At 41.5% G+C, this 18103-nt stretch overlaps 1 protein-coding gene across 6 annotated transcripts in view; it reads right to left on the reverse strand.

Moving 5' to 3' along the window:
* NKTR (natural killer cell triggering receptor) overlaps positions 1 to 16868 on the reverse strand; it is a 45655-nt gene extending 28787 nt beyond the window's left edge. For 2 of the 6 annotated variants that reach the window (XM_051612327.1, XM_051612325.1), the window contains exons 1-5: positions 16814 to 16868; positions 16381 to 16463; positions 7751 to 7825; positions 1750 to 1857; positions 689 to 733 (exon numbers count right to left, since the gene is read on the reverse strand). In XM_051612327.1, coding sequence (XP_051468287.1) covers positions 689 to 733; positions 1750 to 1857; positions 7751 to 7825; positions 16381 to 16438 — 286 coding nt within the window. In that variant the 5' untranslated portion in view covers positions 16439 to 16463; positions 16814 to 16868. Of the gene's footprint in view, positions 1 to 349; positions 378 to 688; positions 734 to 1749; positions 1858 to 7750; positions 7826 to 16380; positions 16464 to 16813 lie in introns of those variants that run through there. The other 4 variants (XM_051612324.1, XM_051612323.1, XM_051612329.1 and 1 more) reach the window with 3 other exon arrangements.
* Positions 16869 to 18103: the final 1235 nt, after the last annotated feature.

The raw sequence follows: 18103 nt of genomic DNA on the forward strand, positions 1-18103 counted from the left end.
GAGAGGCAAATACACATTTATTTACAAATTCTTTACAAATAAAACTTGTGTAGCATATAAACAAAGTCAAACATCTTAGAAACAAACACTAAGCATACGAACCTTGAAGAGGGAAGGGGAGGAAAGGGACATTAACAGAAAAAGTAACTGTTTAGAGCTGGAAATTATGCCCGAATTCTCTCTCAGAATAAGTCATTAACCCTCAAAAATGTTAGACACAGAACTCTTCATTTCTCCAAGCAACACAGATACCCATCTACAAACGGACGTATCAGTTGTCTATATATTTACTAGGGAGGGTACAGGGGAACAGAATTTGAACTTGTGTTACTGAGCTTTTGTCTCTTACCTTTTCATTTTGCAAAAGACCACATTCTCTATAAACAAAAGAATATGTTGACAGTTTTAGGCAGGAAGAAGGAGTTTATTCATGAATAAAGTTGCCTAACCTCCATGCTGAAAGTCATGTTTAAACAATACTGTTAGCCTTAATTAATAGTCAATTAAAGTTAAATATTACCAAAAAAATTAACTGAAAGTCATGCATATAAAAATAATTCTCATGCAACATTAGTTTCATGCAAAAGGTGATCTATAAGTAGACCTGTTTTCATTAAGTAGCTTGGGAATCAAGACTGGTTTATCCCAGAACTGAAAAAAGACTCTGCAAAGACATATTTCCTCTTACCTTTAAAATAGCCACCATAAATTGATTCACCTCCTTTCCCATTACCTACACATTAAAAAGCATGAATTAAACCTTTTGTTGCATTTATGAAAAGTTGTATGTAACATTCCACCAGTTTATACCAGATCAGGACACTCTGTCCAGTTACCAGTTTCTCAGCATTAACCTTCTGAACTAGAAGTCAAGAGCTGTGCATTATCCTGTTGACAGCCAAGATACTGAGCATGAAGACTGTCTCTGCCTCTGAACACTGGAGACCCTGACACAGGGCTCCAAAAGCTAATTAATCCTCATTTGTTGCTAAAGCAGCAGCTGACAGCTAAACAACAGCATGCTAAAAAAGGACAACAGTAGGTATGACCAACAATTCTGCCTGGCTCAAAGCAGCTGAGGGCACACTAGAATGGATAAGATATTCACTAACAGTTTTCAAGGCATCCTTACTGCTGCTTAACTCTAAAAACAAGGTATTTCCTCACTGTGCTCATTTTATCAAGTACAAGGTTTCAGGACAGAGTGCAGATAACACTTTGGTAAGGTCAGGTATTTCAGGAAAGCAAACAGGCAAAAACATGACATTGTACACACACTGCAGGGAGGGAAACAAACTCCTGGAAAAACCTGCTATTGGAGATCTGTCCGTTTTTCTACCTCATTCACTAAAAATAATTTTAAAAACTAAACATACTCAAATAATTAAGTCCCTGTATCAATAGAGCATTACGTAGTGTTGCCTCTACTGCTGACACAAAAGTGAAGCTACATTTTGGATTTGAATTCTGTACTAACAAGAGAGGTGGTAACTCCAGCAAGGGTTTTCCTTACTTTTTTTCCTTCTTTAACTTCATAGATTTTCTAAGTAAGTATTACTTCAGTTGAAATATTTTAGAATTCCAAAGATTAACAAGGGAACGGATAATCTGTTATATTTCACAGCAAATGAAATATTTTCATTGCAATATTCATTGAAATATTCATTCACTCACTGAAATGCTTCCATGGCATTTTCTGAAGTGACATTAAAACTATGTAAGTTACACCATTTCTGTTCTGTATTTTACCTTCGCTGAAGTCCCCACCCTGAATCATGAAGTTTTTAACCACACGATGGAATGTGGTGCCTTTGTAACACAGCTTCTTTCCAGTTGTTTTCCCAATTCCTTTTTCACCTGCAAGAAGGTTAAATGAAAAGAATCTACAGGTTGTCAATGAACAAATTCCAAGGGTTTTACCTCCGTTATATGAACTGATACAAGCCTTGAGAACAGCACAAGTATAAAAGATAACACAGTCCTACCTGTTGCCTTTACACTGCCCGTTAGTAGCAGAGACCCATTAAATGAGGAAACTCTAAAGTGAAAATCAGATTTATTCTTTAATAAAAAACCTCCTCCCTTCCCAAGGAGTGTACTTATTAACAGTTCACTCAGAACAATTTAGAAGAAAACAGAAGTTGATGATAACAATGGGTTAACTATTGTCTGTGGTTATGGCTACACTGCTATGTCAGCTGAAGCTCACACAGAGTCCTTTTCAGACCACTTATACATCTGGATGTGCCAGCTGGATCCCAGGATAGAAATTTGAGCTCAGAACAGGCTTCAACTCAGCTTCAATGTGATTCACTCCTGGAAAAGTATGATTTAGCTACTCCAAACGTAAATCACCACTTCAGCAATTCAAACCCAGTGCAAGGCTACCCCTTAATAACAATCTGCCTGTATTATATGAAACTTGCACCAAACAGACTGATTTCTGAAAGACTGACACAACAGGGGAATAAAATAGTGTATTCAAGAACCATGCCAGGATGAGCTGAACTAGAATTACAATTAGGGAAAAAAAACTAAAATCCCCAAACCTGCACTGGTAGCAGGGCCGTCCCAGCAGCAGAAACCAAGCGAGACCACAGGACCTGTTAATCCTTTCTGAGCCTGAGATTTCCTGAGAAGTGGCACTCAGTGGACTCCTGGGGCAGCTGTAGTTCAAGCCTACTGGTGATTTTTGAGAAAGACATCCCAGAACCCTCAATCTTCACTAACATTTCTTCCAAAATCCAGAAGAAAAACTGCATTGGGCATGTGGATGAGGGTGCTATGACTGGCAGGGGACAGGTCCTACGCAGTGGTTTCTACTGGTCCACTTAGGGAACATCCAAAAGGCACTGACTTTAGCTTTCAAGAAGAGGGGAGCGGGTAGAACACAGCAATTAAGAGCAACAGCTAAAATCCTACCTAAACCACATATGCAGGAGATATTCTGTGATAAGACGTAACAAATAACTCAGCATTCAGTTTCATCCCATCCCTAGTTGGGGAACAGGCATTCGAGGCTCAGAGGACATTTAACCAGTATGTTCTGTTCCATACAGTGTCCTCAGATATGTACATGTTCTTGTTACTCAGAGCCTTTGGCCATCTATTGTTCCTCCATCCAGAATTAACTGATGGCCACATTTCTCCAGGATGAGGGCAAAAAGCAGTTTGTGGTACAAAAATCACTCATGGCATTTCTATTTATTGTATTTGTAGATGCCTTTCCTCAAAGAATACAACTTATTTTCCATTACCCTGGCTCTCCATACCCAAAATCCATGCCACCTCCTAGCCCATTTTTATTTTCCACAGAAGTTATCCAAGCAAAGTTTTTTATTACAGGGATGCACATACCCCCTTTCCTCCCAAGACATGCCCCTCTCTGCTACCACACTGCAAACGCCACAACAGTCACTGCCAAGGAGTATCTGCCTACATTTCTGGTCTTGTTTCAGCATGTCCCTTGGGCTATGGATAATTCCCCTACAGGCTGCACTTAACCACATAAAGGAGCTGGTACATCAAGATAAGCTTTAGATCATGTCCAGACACTACAGCTCCTTTCTTTACTCTCCTTTACAGCATCACCAAGACAGCACAGTCCCTATCATAATAAATGGCAATACTTGTGATGCTCCCTTCTTTTCATGTACAATAGAACTGTGGGCAAAATCATAACTCAACTACATCCTCATAAGCCAGAGACACTTTGAACAATGCACTTAAGCTGCCAGCCAAAATGTTGGGAGGGCTAAATTCCTGCAAAAGCTGTGCTATGTCACTCTGATTTTCAAAACTAATCCTCAAACTCAGACAAAAGAGAGACCAGTTTTTCCACTGATTAGAGCTGCAGCACCTCCCTTAGGTAAGACACTTTTCTGCCACAGCCAGTACAAAGCCTGTGGGCTGGGCTTCTTTTTTTTGTCTATGGCCAAACACTACCCTTATTCTTTTTGCCCTAAATATGCCTGAATTTTGTCTGAAAAAGAAAAATCGGTGCCTTTGAGCCCCATCTGCTTGCACCCTTTCTGCCTAAGCAATTGTCTGCATGTGCTGCAAATCACTTGGAAATGGGATGGTGGAGGAGAGCTTCCACAGTGACTGCTGGGGACAAGCCATTAGCTGAGGAGGACACAACACAAAGGCCTTTATCAAAGTGCCCTTCTTCCTTTGGCAGCTAAACTGTGCTCTCGTGCCCTCCTAACACCCTGCACTGCCAACCTAATGTGAGCTATTTTGATTTAGGTGTCCAATATTGGTCTCCATTTGAGATGAAGAGAAGGGAAGTTCCTGACAAAGTGCCAGAGAGCAGAAGGTCTTGTGCTTAATCAATAAATGGACAGACTGAAGGACCTGCAAATGCCAGTTTTCAAGTCCAGATGTTTTAATTTAAATGCAAGCAGCCTCCCAATGTCCAGACAGAATTCTTCCATGGTATCCAGGTCTATTTCTGACAACAATGTCAAGCTGCAGGAAGGCAGCCAGAATCACCCTGTCCTCCCCCATCTGTTTCTGACAAAAACATCCTGGCATGTCCCACTGAGATTATGGAGAGAGCAGCAGGCACCACAAGGGGCACAGCATTTCAAACACTGATCACCTTGCCTTAAGACAAGCGAATCCACACTTCACAATGACAGAATGGAAGCACACAGCCCAAATCAAGCTGCTCTGAGGTCTGTAACAGTGTAAGTCAGGACACATGCTCCTCTAACAGCTACAATGCAGGTGGGTACCCATATGTGTCTAAAAAAAAACCAAAAACCCAGACATGATGGATTAGCCTAACATGCAGAATCCTGAATTTCTGTAGTAAAGAAGTGTAAAATGCTCACAATCTGCTGCTAAAATATTCCATGATGTAGATGATGCAGTCCAGAATGGGATAACATTCCCTCTCTGTTATCCACCCCCTTAGGTGCATGCAGACCTCACATATGGCTACAGAAAGATGTCAGTGCCAGAAAGTGATGCTGCACTGAGCAAACCTCCAGTGACTCAAAGATTTATTGCAAAGACCAAAAGATAAGGATGAAAGATGCACCTGACAGGAACTCGCACTTCTACAGTGACTGAAGTTCTACCAATGGATCTTGCTGTGAAAAGTGGCAGGAGTCAGGGGAACCCAGCACTTGTGGAAGCAAATGACTTATTTGGTGTCGGAAGATGCACAGCAGCTCACAACTCTAAAATTTTCAAACACCCTTCACATCTCTGCTGTGGTTGCCAGAGATCAATGCATCCACTACACCTTCACAAAACTGCTGCTCTTCTGAAGATGGGCTTTGTAGCTGCTCTAACACCAACAAGGCCAACAAAGAAGCAAGTAGCACAACTGGACTGCTACATCAGTCCACAGGAGAAAGTATCTACCAGACAACTGCTGGATCCTACTGTGAAGAGCATGGAGGACTCTCAGCCTCATCTTCTGCCCCTGGTCACAGCTCTCACCTCTGGTACCATGCAGGAGACAGCAGCCTTGTGTAGTGTTCAGTTTAGATGCTGTGATGATAGATTCTGACAGTGCAAGGAGGGAGGGCAGGGTAAAGGGCATGCACAGTGCAGATAAACTAGCAGTAACAAGTGCACTGGGAGAACTTGTGGAGGAGAAGCAGGAAGGCAGACAGAACAGTTGATAGAAAAAATAAATCAGGTGAACTCAATGTAACACAGATGTAATTAGAGCAAATAAGAAAATAATTAATGATAGCCACGTGACCCCAGCCACGTGAGAACTATCATGACAGAAAAGAGATGGCTTCTACCAGTAAAAGAAATTAATGACTTTATCCTCTGAAACATTACACCCACCAAAAGAAATGAAATTACTTCAGGTTTTTCTACATGCTTTTCTCTCCCCTGCAGAATTTAATTATCACATTTCTTAGCAAATTTTTTGAAGATATCAGACAATCATTGTTCTATCCTACGGGTAGTAGCAAATGCCATTTGCAAGGAAAAAAACAAATGCTTCAGGCAGCTTTTAACTGTGCAAGTCCATCTCCTAACTTTGGGCTTACTTCCAAATGTTACTCTACTTAAAGAGAGGTTCCAGCTGAAGACATCAGTGCAACATGTACAGCCAGCTGTAGACCAGAATCCAGAAATATAACAGAAAGAAGTCACTTTTTTTAAGTTGCTCTTTCTTCTGCTTGTTTCATTCCTCATCATCTCCAACTACTTTTCCTTCCTTTATATTCACCTAATATTTTTCTAGCAACATTGCTGTAATGATTTAAACAATCCTTCAGAGCTACAGAATGTGAGGCTCACACATTATGATATTAAGCCTGCTGCTGCATTTTATTTCTTATCTTTTGTAATCTGTTCTGAACAAGATAAAACACCAACCAAGTTTCCATTTTTGTGATGGTTGTACCACTCTGCCATTTTCAATGTATCCCTACATATGTGTAATAAATAGATCTGATTAAAAAAAGTAACAAAGCAGACTAAAAAGAGGGGACATCACAACACAGACCTCAGAAAAAAAGTTATGTACTACGCCTTCCACAAGTTCACAGTATTACAAAGCTCTTCTAAATCTTTACAGAGGTTATCTAGAACACATCATATTCTGGGATTTGAGCTCGAAAAAGATGCACTTTAAGAAATTAATGCATCAGGATACCAACAAATTTGTTTCACACATCCAGTTAGCTAAAAGCAGTTCACTAAAGCCAGATGTTAAAATGCTGCCTGGAACATCTTGCTGGAGCTTTGTAACCATTTGGAAAAAGGAGTTATTCCATGTACAAAGTGGAGGCTTCACTGGTGCAGTTAATTCAAGGAATTGCAAGTCACTGAGCATTCAGGTATAAAAGAGCAGGAGATGATCAAGAGATACAAAAGCATTCTTCATATAAGTAACACACACCAATTCCTCTAAGAACCTAAGCAAGATTAATCTTCAACTTGGACCTGAAAAATCCCTGAGGACCAGCACAGATTAAAAAACCCCCCAAACCCTTTCTACCCTTCCTCTTCCAAACATGAGAAACCTTTTTTAAAAAGTCCTTCCTAAAAAAATGGGTTGGAGTGTGCTACACTGTACACAGACATTCTTTTGCCAATACTGTCCCTTTGATTTCATAGATCTCTCTCCCACCAAACAATCCCAGAGATTTTAAGGCACCACCATATTCCTTTTTAGCCCTACATTCACCTAAAAATGAAAATGTTTTTCTCAGATTTCATGGATGCCCCTGTCCTCTGATCCCTGTGTAGCACTTCTACGAACCTGAAACACACTCAAAATTTTATCATATGTAACTAACATTTCATGTAAGAAAAAAGTATATATACTCAAGGTTTTACATAGTAACCCATGTCAAAGTCACCATTATACTGTGCAGTGACATTAGTAGTTAATGTCTCTCCTGTTAAGTACTAAAGCATTGCTTGCCTTTATCACATTCACATAACTTGAGTGATCAATAATTCCACCTTGTCAGTCATTTCTAGCTACAAGAGCCCCACACTAGGGACAAAAAAAGTCCCATGCTTTTGTTGCATATATAAATTCAGTTTTGCATTCTGTTCTCATGCATTATGTCCACCAATTCAGTCACAGTTACAGAATACCACACCACTCCCTCCTGTGCATTATTCAAATCCTGTTCAGCACTAACTTTGTTTTTCCCAGAAGAAAAATGATCACTGCTATTATCACACTGTGGTTTATACTTGCATAAACAAGTAATCATTATTAGAAATATTAAAATCTAAATATAAGCATGCTACTCACCTGAGCACAAGCAAAGGAAATTTTTGCAAGTCTTCGGACATATGTCTGAGAAGAGCTGAAACATAATTCGACCAACTAGAAGAGTAAATAATAAGAGTTTTAGAACTCCTTCTAATGAGAAAATAAAACAGCATGCTTTGAAAATATGAGAGTTATTTCATCCAGCAGAATAAGAAAACATCTCAAATATGCACATTAAAACAAGCAGCATGAAAGAACAATACCACAGTTGTAAAAAAAATTATTATTAAGTAATATCATCACATCTTATTTATTAAAAATCATAATTATTCCATTTTTATTTGAACCTGGAAAGCCAAAGTGATTCATTAAAATCATCTATCCTGTCAATTAATTTCTGTTTTGAAAAATATTTTCCATAAACATAGGTCCTCAGAGAGCTGGAGTAATTCTGTCCTCATGTACTATGGTTATACAAACACATGAATGATTACATTTTCACAGTCCTCCCTGTGATAATTACCTAAAAAGTCCAACTGACACAGTTCCATATTGTGACAAGGACTGCAGATATATTTGCACTCTTGGCTTAAAATCCCTCAGGTTGTTTTTATTTTAAATTTGCTTTTTGTTTTTAAGTGAACCAAAAAGGAAGGATGAGAGGCAGACAGGACAATAACAACAATTTCAGGATTCATGTTCCACTTGCCAGGTACTATGAAGCAAATACTATTTTCTCTCTATGTAAAATGAACAGAGGAATTTTCACTCCATACCCCCATGCTATTAGTGGTAGTTATGATATGTACCTTGAAAAACTGTTAAAATACTGCTGGAGAGGGGTTTAATATAAAGCAAAACTACTTTAGAAGCAATTCACATTTTCTATTTTATTTTCCAAGCTACTGGGATGTGTATTACTAAAGAAAAAAAAACCCAACAAAACAGACCTCCTAAGTACATGAAATCTTAAAAAAAAACCCATAATTAGCAAAGAAAAAAGTTATCTCTATAGGCTGTGCTATTAACCATAAAAGCCACAATTCTGGCCAGCATTACAAGACCAGGAACAATCTATCAATGAACACTACCCTCTAGTGGTGTACACCAGAAAGATTTCAATGATAATGGCAAAAAATACTTCAGGAATTACTTCTCTTTTCCTTCCTTTAAAGGAAAAAAAACAAACAAACAACTAATCGAATTTCAAATTTATTTAATACTTCATCACCAAGGAAAATTCTGAGAGGTTCCTAGGAAATTCAATTTTAGGACTTTGTCCAAAGGTGTACAGTTGAGAACAAGGTGAATTGTTTCAAGAAGGGGGGAAATAAGAGACCACCTGTATTTCATACTCATAGATAAAAAACCAAGATGCCTTCAGCTGTTAAAATGTCTGCATTTCACTAGCTGCAGTAAGAATGTTCCCTGAGCATTCCTCATTGTAACAGGAAAATCTGAAGAAAATGGGTAGGAACAGTCTTTAAAGAATGAAGAAATAGCAAATATTAAAAAAAAATCCTGTATTAAACAGTGGCAGATGTACCACTGTGAAAAGCTCTTCGGAAGAGAAGACACCATTATAAGCTACGTGGACTGAAGATTCATAGAGAACACAATAGAGAAGAAGCTTTGTAAGAGAGTTACCCATTTTTGTTATAAACACAGTAATTCAGGAGAGCAGAGACTCATTCCTCTGCTCACAAAGGCACTGAACTGAGCAGTGACTAAGTGCTTGAGAAAGCCATGTACAGATTTCATAGCATTCACTATGTGAAATAGCACATAGTACCTTTCAGAGAAAAAGGTGTCACCATCTTCACTCTCCCAAGAGCAGAGTCATCCAGCCCAGCTGCTGATCTACCAGGGTGACAGGTGCCAAAGAACTAACAGGTGTCACTGCCTGCAGGCTCCAGGAGGGACTTTTCCCCTCAGCCATAAATTGCAGAAGTCTGGTTCCAAGTCCCTCTCCTACATACAAACCCCACTACAGTCAACACCTTAAGCAGCAGACACCACTACCTCTTTTCTGGTGGAAGAATATCATCCTCAGTCCTTGAAGATTTCAAGGCATAACACAGAAAAATATATTAATAAGTATGGCATCATGATTTACTTCAACAGCATCTTTCACTAGTGTTTTCTCAATAATAATGTCAGACAACTCCTATGAACTGTTTGTAATGCACATATCCCTGGATAAATGCACATTTCCCTGGAAGTGTCCAGGACCAGGGTGGATGGGGCTTAGAGCAAACTAGTTTAGTGGGAGGTGTCCCTGCCCATCCATGGCAGGGGGGTTGGAACTAGATGATCTTTAAGGTCCCTTCCAACCCAAACCATTCTATGATATCCAACATTGAGGCTACAGATCCAGTTTAGTAGAACACCTCTCCTCCATATAACCTAAAGTACTGTTTACCTTGTTATATCCAGCTATTTAAAATGTTGCTGATCACTTATAATACACAAACCACATTCTGTGCATCCACCTGGTGGGTTACTATCTGTATTTTACCTAAACTGCATGAAGGCAATTAGCACTGAAAGGTTTTATTTCCCACTGACAAACAGCAAATTAAATGTACTAGAGAAAGATGAAACACATGTTCACACCTTGATAAAATACTTAGGAAATAACAGCTATTAATAAAAAACCCTGTATAAAAAGTATGCTTAGAACCTACAAATCTTTCTTGTACCTCTTTCCTCAAGAAAAAAAAAAGGAAGCATCTAATTTTAAACTTGGAGCTAAGGTATATGCTCCACATATACATACAACACAGCTATAAAAATACACATAACACAGATTTAAAAAGCATTTGAGATGCTACTCATTCCTTCAGACTTAGACACCTCTTCTCTGAAGTGATCCACCTTTACTCTATAGAGAAAATTTCCAATACTTTCTTTAGTTTCATTTCCCTGATACAAAGTTAACTTTTCTGACTAGGCAACAAGACTTCTGGGATCTAATGTAAGACTGGAATAGTAAATTAAAACAAAAAATTGCTAAGAAGTGTTACTGAAGTTGGTGAAGTCTATCCAGAAACCTACCCTGACTTCTCTACTGGCTTTAGCCAAGAAATCAGCCTGAAGAGATAAATCACTTCCAGACTAAAGCAAAAAATGCTGGGATTATATTTTTAACAGAGAAACTCTTACACAACTTGAGATACAAATCTTCCAGTATCACAAGGAAGTTATACAAACTATTAAACTATTTTAATGCATCAGCAGGCAGGACATTTGTGTGATTTGAGTGTTGTTCTCAATTAAGACTGATTCTTACCAACTCATAGCTGTGAGGACATATCTGTACCACAGTGTAGATTTTACAGCTCATTACTGTACTTTTTGTGCTAGCTATCACCAGGGAGAGTTACTCAATCATAATTTAACATTTTACTGTTGTTTGTAAAACAGTACTTTGATCAAGTATTCTTATTGTTAGCAAGCTTTTAACTTAAAGATATTTGTTGTTAGAAGAGGTGAAAGAAGTATTTACATTCCTGGTAATCACTTAGAGTATGTGATACATATTTCAAGTCTAAGATGTTTTGAAGCTTGATTTCACAAAGTGCTATTTGTAGCTAATGAGCCATGCAAGTTATAGAAACCAGAAGGCATAATGACCAGAAAAAATCCAATTTCAGAACTCCATTTTCAAACTGAAAGACTACAACTTGTTTTCCTTTTGTTTTTCAACCTGTGATAAATTTTTCAGCTGAGGAAGAACTAGGACTTGATTCCAATTAAGCAATAAAAATTCAAGGGAGGAGTATCCATGCTACACTGTAATAAGGCCTTCTGCTAGCAAAGTTTATTTAAAAGATCATTGATTTGAAATGTTTATCCAGTAATATATTCCGATTTAGCTGCTTAAGTGATGAGAAACAACCTCAGGCATCAAATACATATTGCTTAAATGTGTTTTCCACATAACACAAACTATTTTGCTAGATCATGCCATAAAGCTGCCAATTTCAGATAGACACTCCCAAAATAAACCTAGTTTTATAAAATTAAATATCCTGTTTTTTCTTTTCCCAGTCTCTTAGAGCAAACCAAGTAGAATGCCACTGCAGCACTTTTCCCAGTCAATCAACAGGGATATCCTGCTGAAGGAGAAAGCAGGGATTACAACTATTAAGGCTGATGCACAACCCTTAGAGACTGAGGCCAGGAAGCCTGTGAGAGGCCTGAGGGCTTAGTGAGATCTGCACACATTTAAATAGCAGCTCACTAAAGTGACCATATTTTAATTTTATTAATTTGTTTACCCCTTACTTTGTGAACGCTAAGTCATATAAATGTAAAAAGATTGCTTTAAAGTAGAAATGTGGCTAGTTTTCTGAAACTGTGGAAAAAAAGATTTTATTTAACACATCAGCTAAAACAACAGATGTCCCAGTTCCCCTGAGCCAGGATCTATAGTCTTGATACATTAACACTTTGATAATGCCTCTTTACCCAGCATTACATTCTCTGCAGGGAAAGCCTCTACAAACTTCTTTCCCCAGCTGTCTGGTAAACCCAAGCTCCCTCCATTCTCAACTTTCGTGGTCTCTACACAAGCAAACCCATTTCACTGCTGCACACAACCAAAATGCACCTTCTTCAGATTCCCAGAGAAATGCAAGTGAGGAACTACTCTTCATCTCCTCCTAGCAGAAGAGGCTGTTCAGTTAGGTCTTCCATTTACTAACTGAATTTGTTCTAGACTCTGAGGTAAATCTCCAGTGCCTTTCATCCTGCACTGACAACAACAACCCTATACAATGACTGGATTACAACTGTTATTAAACCAGTTCCCTCTGAATCTGTATCTTGTCTCATCCACACACCCTCTGACAGGGGGTCCCCATATGCCCTCTTTCACTGCACCCAACTGGATTGCCCATCAGTTCATTGGCATAGCCAAAAGGCTGATCTATTTTCTGCCAATTCTACAGCTTTTTGTCTTCAAAGGACTGAAAGGCAACAGGAAGCCAGTTGAGAAAACTGTTTCTATCTTCAGGAAGGGCAACAAAAACCCCTTAAGGCCTCCCTGCTTCTACAAACACAAGCACAGTACAACAATGTCTTTTGCAGTGGAGCTGTTAGCATGGAACTTCAGAGCAGCTGAAATCCCAAAATATACCAAACTTGAGGCAAAAGTGACTACAAGGAAGGAAAACCATGAAAGAACAGACTGACTGATAAGGGACACAGCCCAGAAAGGAAAGAAATGGAATTGGAATGAAGAAGTGAGCATGGAGTCAATAACAGAAGACACGGGGAAAAAAAGTAATAAAAAGAAGAGAAGGAAAATTCTACTGTGAATAAGAATGAAATAAAGCCAAAATGAGCAAATAAACATACTTCATGATGGACAAGGCCAGTCAGGGGAGCAGGGAGGAAAGGTGTGTGAAAAGTATTTTGGAAGGCCACATGAAGTGCTACAGCAGCAGACCGTGTAGATGGCACGGTAGTCAAACATCTGTGCTAATTACCACAGGACCTGAAAGACTGCAGCTCCACACACATTGTGCATTGCAGAGCAAAGACAAAATTATTTAATTAGGCATCTGCTGCCATCCCAAAATTCTTGGAGATCTGTAAGCAGTTTACTCCCATATGTATGATGTGTCCAAATCCATTGGGGGGGATGGGATAGGGGACACGATTCAGGAAAAGGGAGCAATGCTGTCCATGTTAGTATCAACACGAATGCTTATTCCCAATTTATTTTTCACTTGCTCTTTAAAAATTATCAACCACAATGTGCATTTGTGAAAAAATGCTTAACAGGCAACCTATTAAAAGCAGCCTAAATTTAGACTTAAACACCAATACAAGGCCTACAAAGTTTGAGAGGCACACACAAGCAGGCACCGTTTTATTCCAAGATTCTGTAGCAAAAAATAAAACATGGACACAAAAGCTGCAACACTGCTTCTGAAAAGCACAACCAAAGCTGCAAGATTCACTCCTGTATCTTCTAGGGAATCCAGTCAAGACAGTAAAACTAGTCCCAACTCTGCAGTCCCCTCCCACGTATGCCCACACACATCACCTTTTGGAGTTCCTTTTCATCTAGTCTGTGCACTGCTCTCATTTTTACTTGCTACAGGTATCTGGACAAGCATTGAGTAATCAAAAACTCTTAAGGGGAAAGCTAAGAGCTGGCAGCTGCATTGAGGAAACATTTTTGGACTCCAAGCAATCTACACTGTTCAAAGTGACACAGTTTTGTATTCTGCAGGCAAAGAAATGTCTCCAGTGCTGAGAGGCACATCCTCTTAATCCTCTGCATTTTGTGGACAGATGTTAGCCTAGATTTTCTGTGTAGACAGGGTGGGAGCAATGTCTTATTTCTTGGCTAGCAAGAAAATGCAGGATTGTTCTTTTCCCTAGTTCCTGCTCCCTACATCTAATAAAAGCGAACAAGCAGATTGGCTTATTGTATTCAAGTTCAATAAGGAAATTCATTTGTTAATTTGGAAATCTGCTGGCAATTTAAAAGTTAAAATTAATACCTCACTATTATCAGCAGGATAGTACATCTGTCAGAGTTAGTGCTTCATGTCATCTGGAAGCACTGCTTTATCATTCACACTTTATTCAGCTCTTGAAGGTCATCTTGCAGCTAAAAGGGCAATGTTTAAGCTTTTTAAATCCCAAGCCATAGTTGCATAGTGAATTAATAAATAGACACTAGAATAAAGTAGCATAACCAGATCACACACAAGTCCCTGTACCAACATTCTACAAATTGGCACCTTCTCCTGCAAGAAGTCAGGTACAATACCAAACCAGCAGGGCTCTGAATTTGTTACACAGCTGTGAGATTCCTGTTACTTTAGAAAGAAGATAAATACAGACAGCCATGAAGAGAGCCAGAGCTCGTGTCTACTCCAGGTAAGGAAAGCTCTGCAACCACCAAGAACACTAACGCTGCAATTCCTCCCTGACACCGCTATCAGTCATCAAACTCAAGTAGATGTGAGGGAAAACAAGGTAATCCACTTTCACAAGGCTGAGGAAGGGACAAGGCAGGCAACAAGAGGCATTATGAAATGGGAGCAGGAGCCTGCGCACCAAGAAAGAGCCGAGGAAAAGAGTGCAGGGAGAGAGTCTTCAGATGAAGGGTCAAAACAACAACAGAAACAGTAACTAAAATGAAAAGCTAACGAGATGAAGAATGGATTGTCTCTGCTATAAATCACTCCCATCAAACTACTCCTTCTAAACCTACCCAAGCCAAAACATTTTCAATAGTCTCATTCCATAGTGAATCTGAATTTAAAGCAACAGAAAATGTTTAAACTCCATTTAAATATTTCTCCCTTCAATAAAAACCAGGAAAGGCATTGTTATTACAATCATTCAAACAGGAGTTACAGTAACAACAGATTTACAGATATGCCCTATCAGGTCCCCGAAGTTACAATCTAATCTTTCTTTTGAAATCTTGATGAACCCCATTTAAAAATGCAGAGCTATAAACTATTGTTTCCAAGGCTTTCAGAGAAGCACTGAAGCAAAAACTGAAAGTGAAAGCATAATAAAGCCATCACATTTATCCATTTTTCTGAGACAAACAGCAGCCACATAAAGCACTGAGAGTGAGACAACTACCATGCACCAAATAATTCACATGGAAAAGGACGGGAAAGTAAATCTGTACGACCATTTTTACAGAATGGGAAAAATACAGGAGGGAATCAAGCAGGATTAAAACTCGCAGGCTACCACTTCAGGGCGATTACACTTCCCATAGGGAAAATGTGAGTCAAGAGACAGATTATTTCATGTTATTTTTATTTTTTTTTTAAACAAGCCCAGCGGTCAGTACCTCATTTACATTCAATTCGAGCAGGAGGAGGAAAAGTCAAGACCAGATTATTTCTTCAGGCCACTTTTTAATTTTAATCACTGTATGGCTAAAAATACTCCTAGGAGAACCTTTCCAGTTTCCTGACAACTTCTCCAATTTTTTTATAGACCAGCAAACGTGTAATACACAACCAGAGAGCGCTTCTAATACACTTTTATCTTCAGAATAGTGTGTGTGGACAAAGCCTGGACAAAACTGCAACGCGAAAGAAAAAAAAAAACACAAAAAGGTGAGATTTGAAGGGAGACTAAAAGGGCGAAGGAGGAGGAAAAAAGGGGGCGAAGGAGGAGGAAAAAAGGGGGCGAAGGAGGAGGCAAAAAGGGGGCGAAGGAGGAGGAAAAAAGGGGGCGAAGGAGGAGGAAAAAAGGGGGCGAAGGAGGAGGAAAAAAGGGGGCGAAGGAGGAGGAAAAAAGGGGGCGAAGGAGGAGGAAAAAAGGGGGCGAAGGAGGAGGAAAAAAGGGGGCGAAGGAGAAGGAAAAAAGGGGGCGAAGGAGAAGGAAAAAAGGGGGCGAAGGAGAAGGAAAAAAGGGGGCGAAGGAGAAGGAAAAAAGGGGGCGAAGGAGAAGGAAAAAAGGGGGCGAAGGAGAAGGAAAGGCATCCCAGCAAAGCAGCCAACATTAGAAGTTCCCAAAAAGCTAACTCAGAACCAGCACTTCAATGGCGAGACTCATTAGTAACGGCTTGAGTCACAGGCAAAAAAAACCGGTGGCAATAAATAAATAAACGATAGAACCCCCCGGGCACCGCACTTGAGAGGAACGCTCAGCGCCAGAAGCGGCGGGCTCACCTGGTTCCCGGTTGATTTCGACCTCGAAGAAGCACTGGGGCCGGTCCTGCACCCCCATGGCCCCGCAGCCCGCTCCTCGCCACCTGGACACAAAGCAGAGGCTTCCTGGGGGAGCCGCCGGATGCCGCCCCTCGCCCTCCCGCAGCCCCTCACGCCTTTCCCACCCCATCCCAGGGCTAAAAATGACATCGCGGCCGCTCTCGCCAGCAACTCCGGGCGGGCACCTTCTTCCCCTTTCTCACCCCCTCGCCCCCAGCCCCGCGGGGAGGAGAAATCCCACCCGCGGAGGAGGATTTGCTCCTCTCACCGACACCCCCGACGTGGGAAAGGAGGGAAGGGGGATGGGGGGGGGGGGGTGGTTTGAAGCCCCGCCAAGCGCTGCCCGCCCTGCCCGCCCCTCTCTCCCAAGCCGAAGGAAGAGCCGCGGCCTCACCTGGCAGCCCCGCCGCTTTGTTCCTTCGCCTGGCCGAGTCCCCTTCAGCCCGGCCCCCGCCCCGCTGCCAGCAGGCACGGCCGGCGCCGCCGGCTCCGGACGCCATTAACCGACGGGCTCAACCGCCCCCTCCCACCCCGGCTCGCCCCGCCCCGCTACGGCGCCGCGCGCGCCCGCCCCTTCCCGCCGGCCGCCCTGAGGGGAGCGGCGGCTTCGCCTCGGGGCTGCGCTGCCTCCCGGGAGGCTTGGGTGGGAAGGGATCATAAAGATCGTCCAGTTCCAGCCCCCCTGCCTAGGCAGGGACACCTCCCGCCAGACCAGGCTGCTCCAAGCCCCATCCAACCTGCCCTTCAACACTGCCAGGGATGGGGCAGCCACAGCTTCTCTGGGCAGCCTGGGACAGGGTCTCACCACCCTCACAGCACAGAATTCCCTCCTCATGTCTCACCTCAATCTCCTCTCTTCCAGTTTAAAACCCTTCCCCCTGCTCCCATCCCTCCCTGCCCTTGTAAAAACCCCCTCCCCAGCTTTCCTGGAGCCCCTTCAGGCACTGGAAGGTGCTCTCAGGTCTCCCTGGAGCCTTCTCTTCTCCAGGCTGAACACCCCAACTCTCCCAGCCTGTCTTCATAGCAGAGCTGCTCCAGCCCTCCCATCATCTCCGTGGCCTCCTCTGGATTCAGGCCAACAAACCTCCCCCGTTCCCTGGCCATGGCGGGGGAGAAGGAAGGTCCTTTATTTCATGGTGAGCCCCCTCACCGCCCTGCTCCCGAGCCCCCACATCTGCCCGGGGCCGTGGAGCTGAGGGACCTCCCCCAGTGCTTCAACCCTTCCACCTGAGAAGTTTAGCAGAGATCATTGCCTCTGAAGCGAAAGTATTTTTGCGAGGCCAGAAAAAAAAGAGAACAACAACCCTGAAGATTCTGTGTGAGAAAACGTTTTGCTGCGATGCGTTCGTCAGGGCTGTGTTGGGATGGCTCTGGTTCTCCTTTGGCATGAAAACAAGGCCACTCCAGCTGTAAACTTAGCCAGCTGTGGCGTAGGAGCCCCAGAAAATTTAAACCAAAGAAAATTTAACTGTTACAGCGGCCACACGTTATTTTTTTTGTCCGAGTTTGAGATGCTGGACCATCCCAGAGTGTGGAGTTGAAATGTCAAAGTGTTCAGGGAAGAGTATTGAATCTAAAAGTACTCAGCCTGCTACCTCCTTCATGTAGTCCCTTTATATTCAGGTAATTTATGTAGTTATTTCTGTAGCAGCAACTTTGTTCTCATCCTGACGGAGATGGGTTT

This window comes from Apus apus, chromosome 2 (genome assembly GCF_020740795.1).
Source record: "Apus apus isolate bApuApu2 chromosome 2, bApuApu2.pri.cur, whole genome shotgun sequence".
Classification (NCBI taxonomy): Eukaryota; Metazoa; Chordata; class Aves; order Apodiformes; family Apodidae; genus Apus; species Apus apus.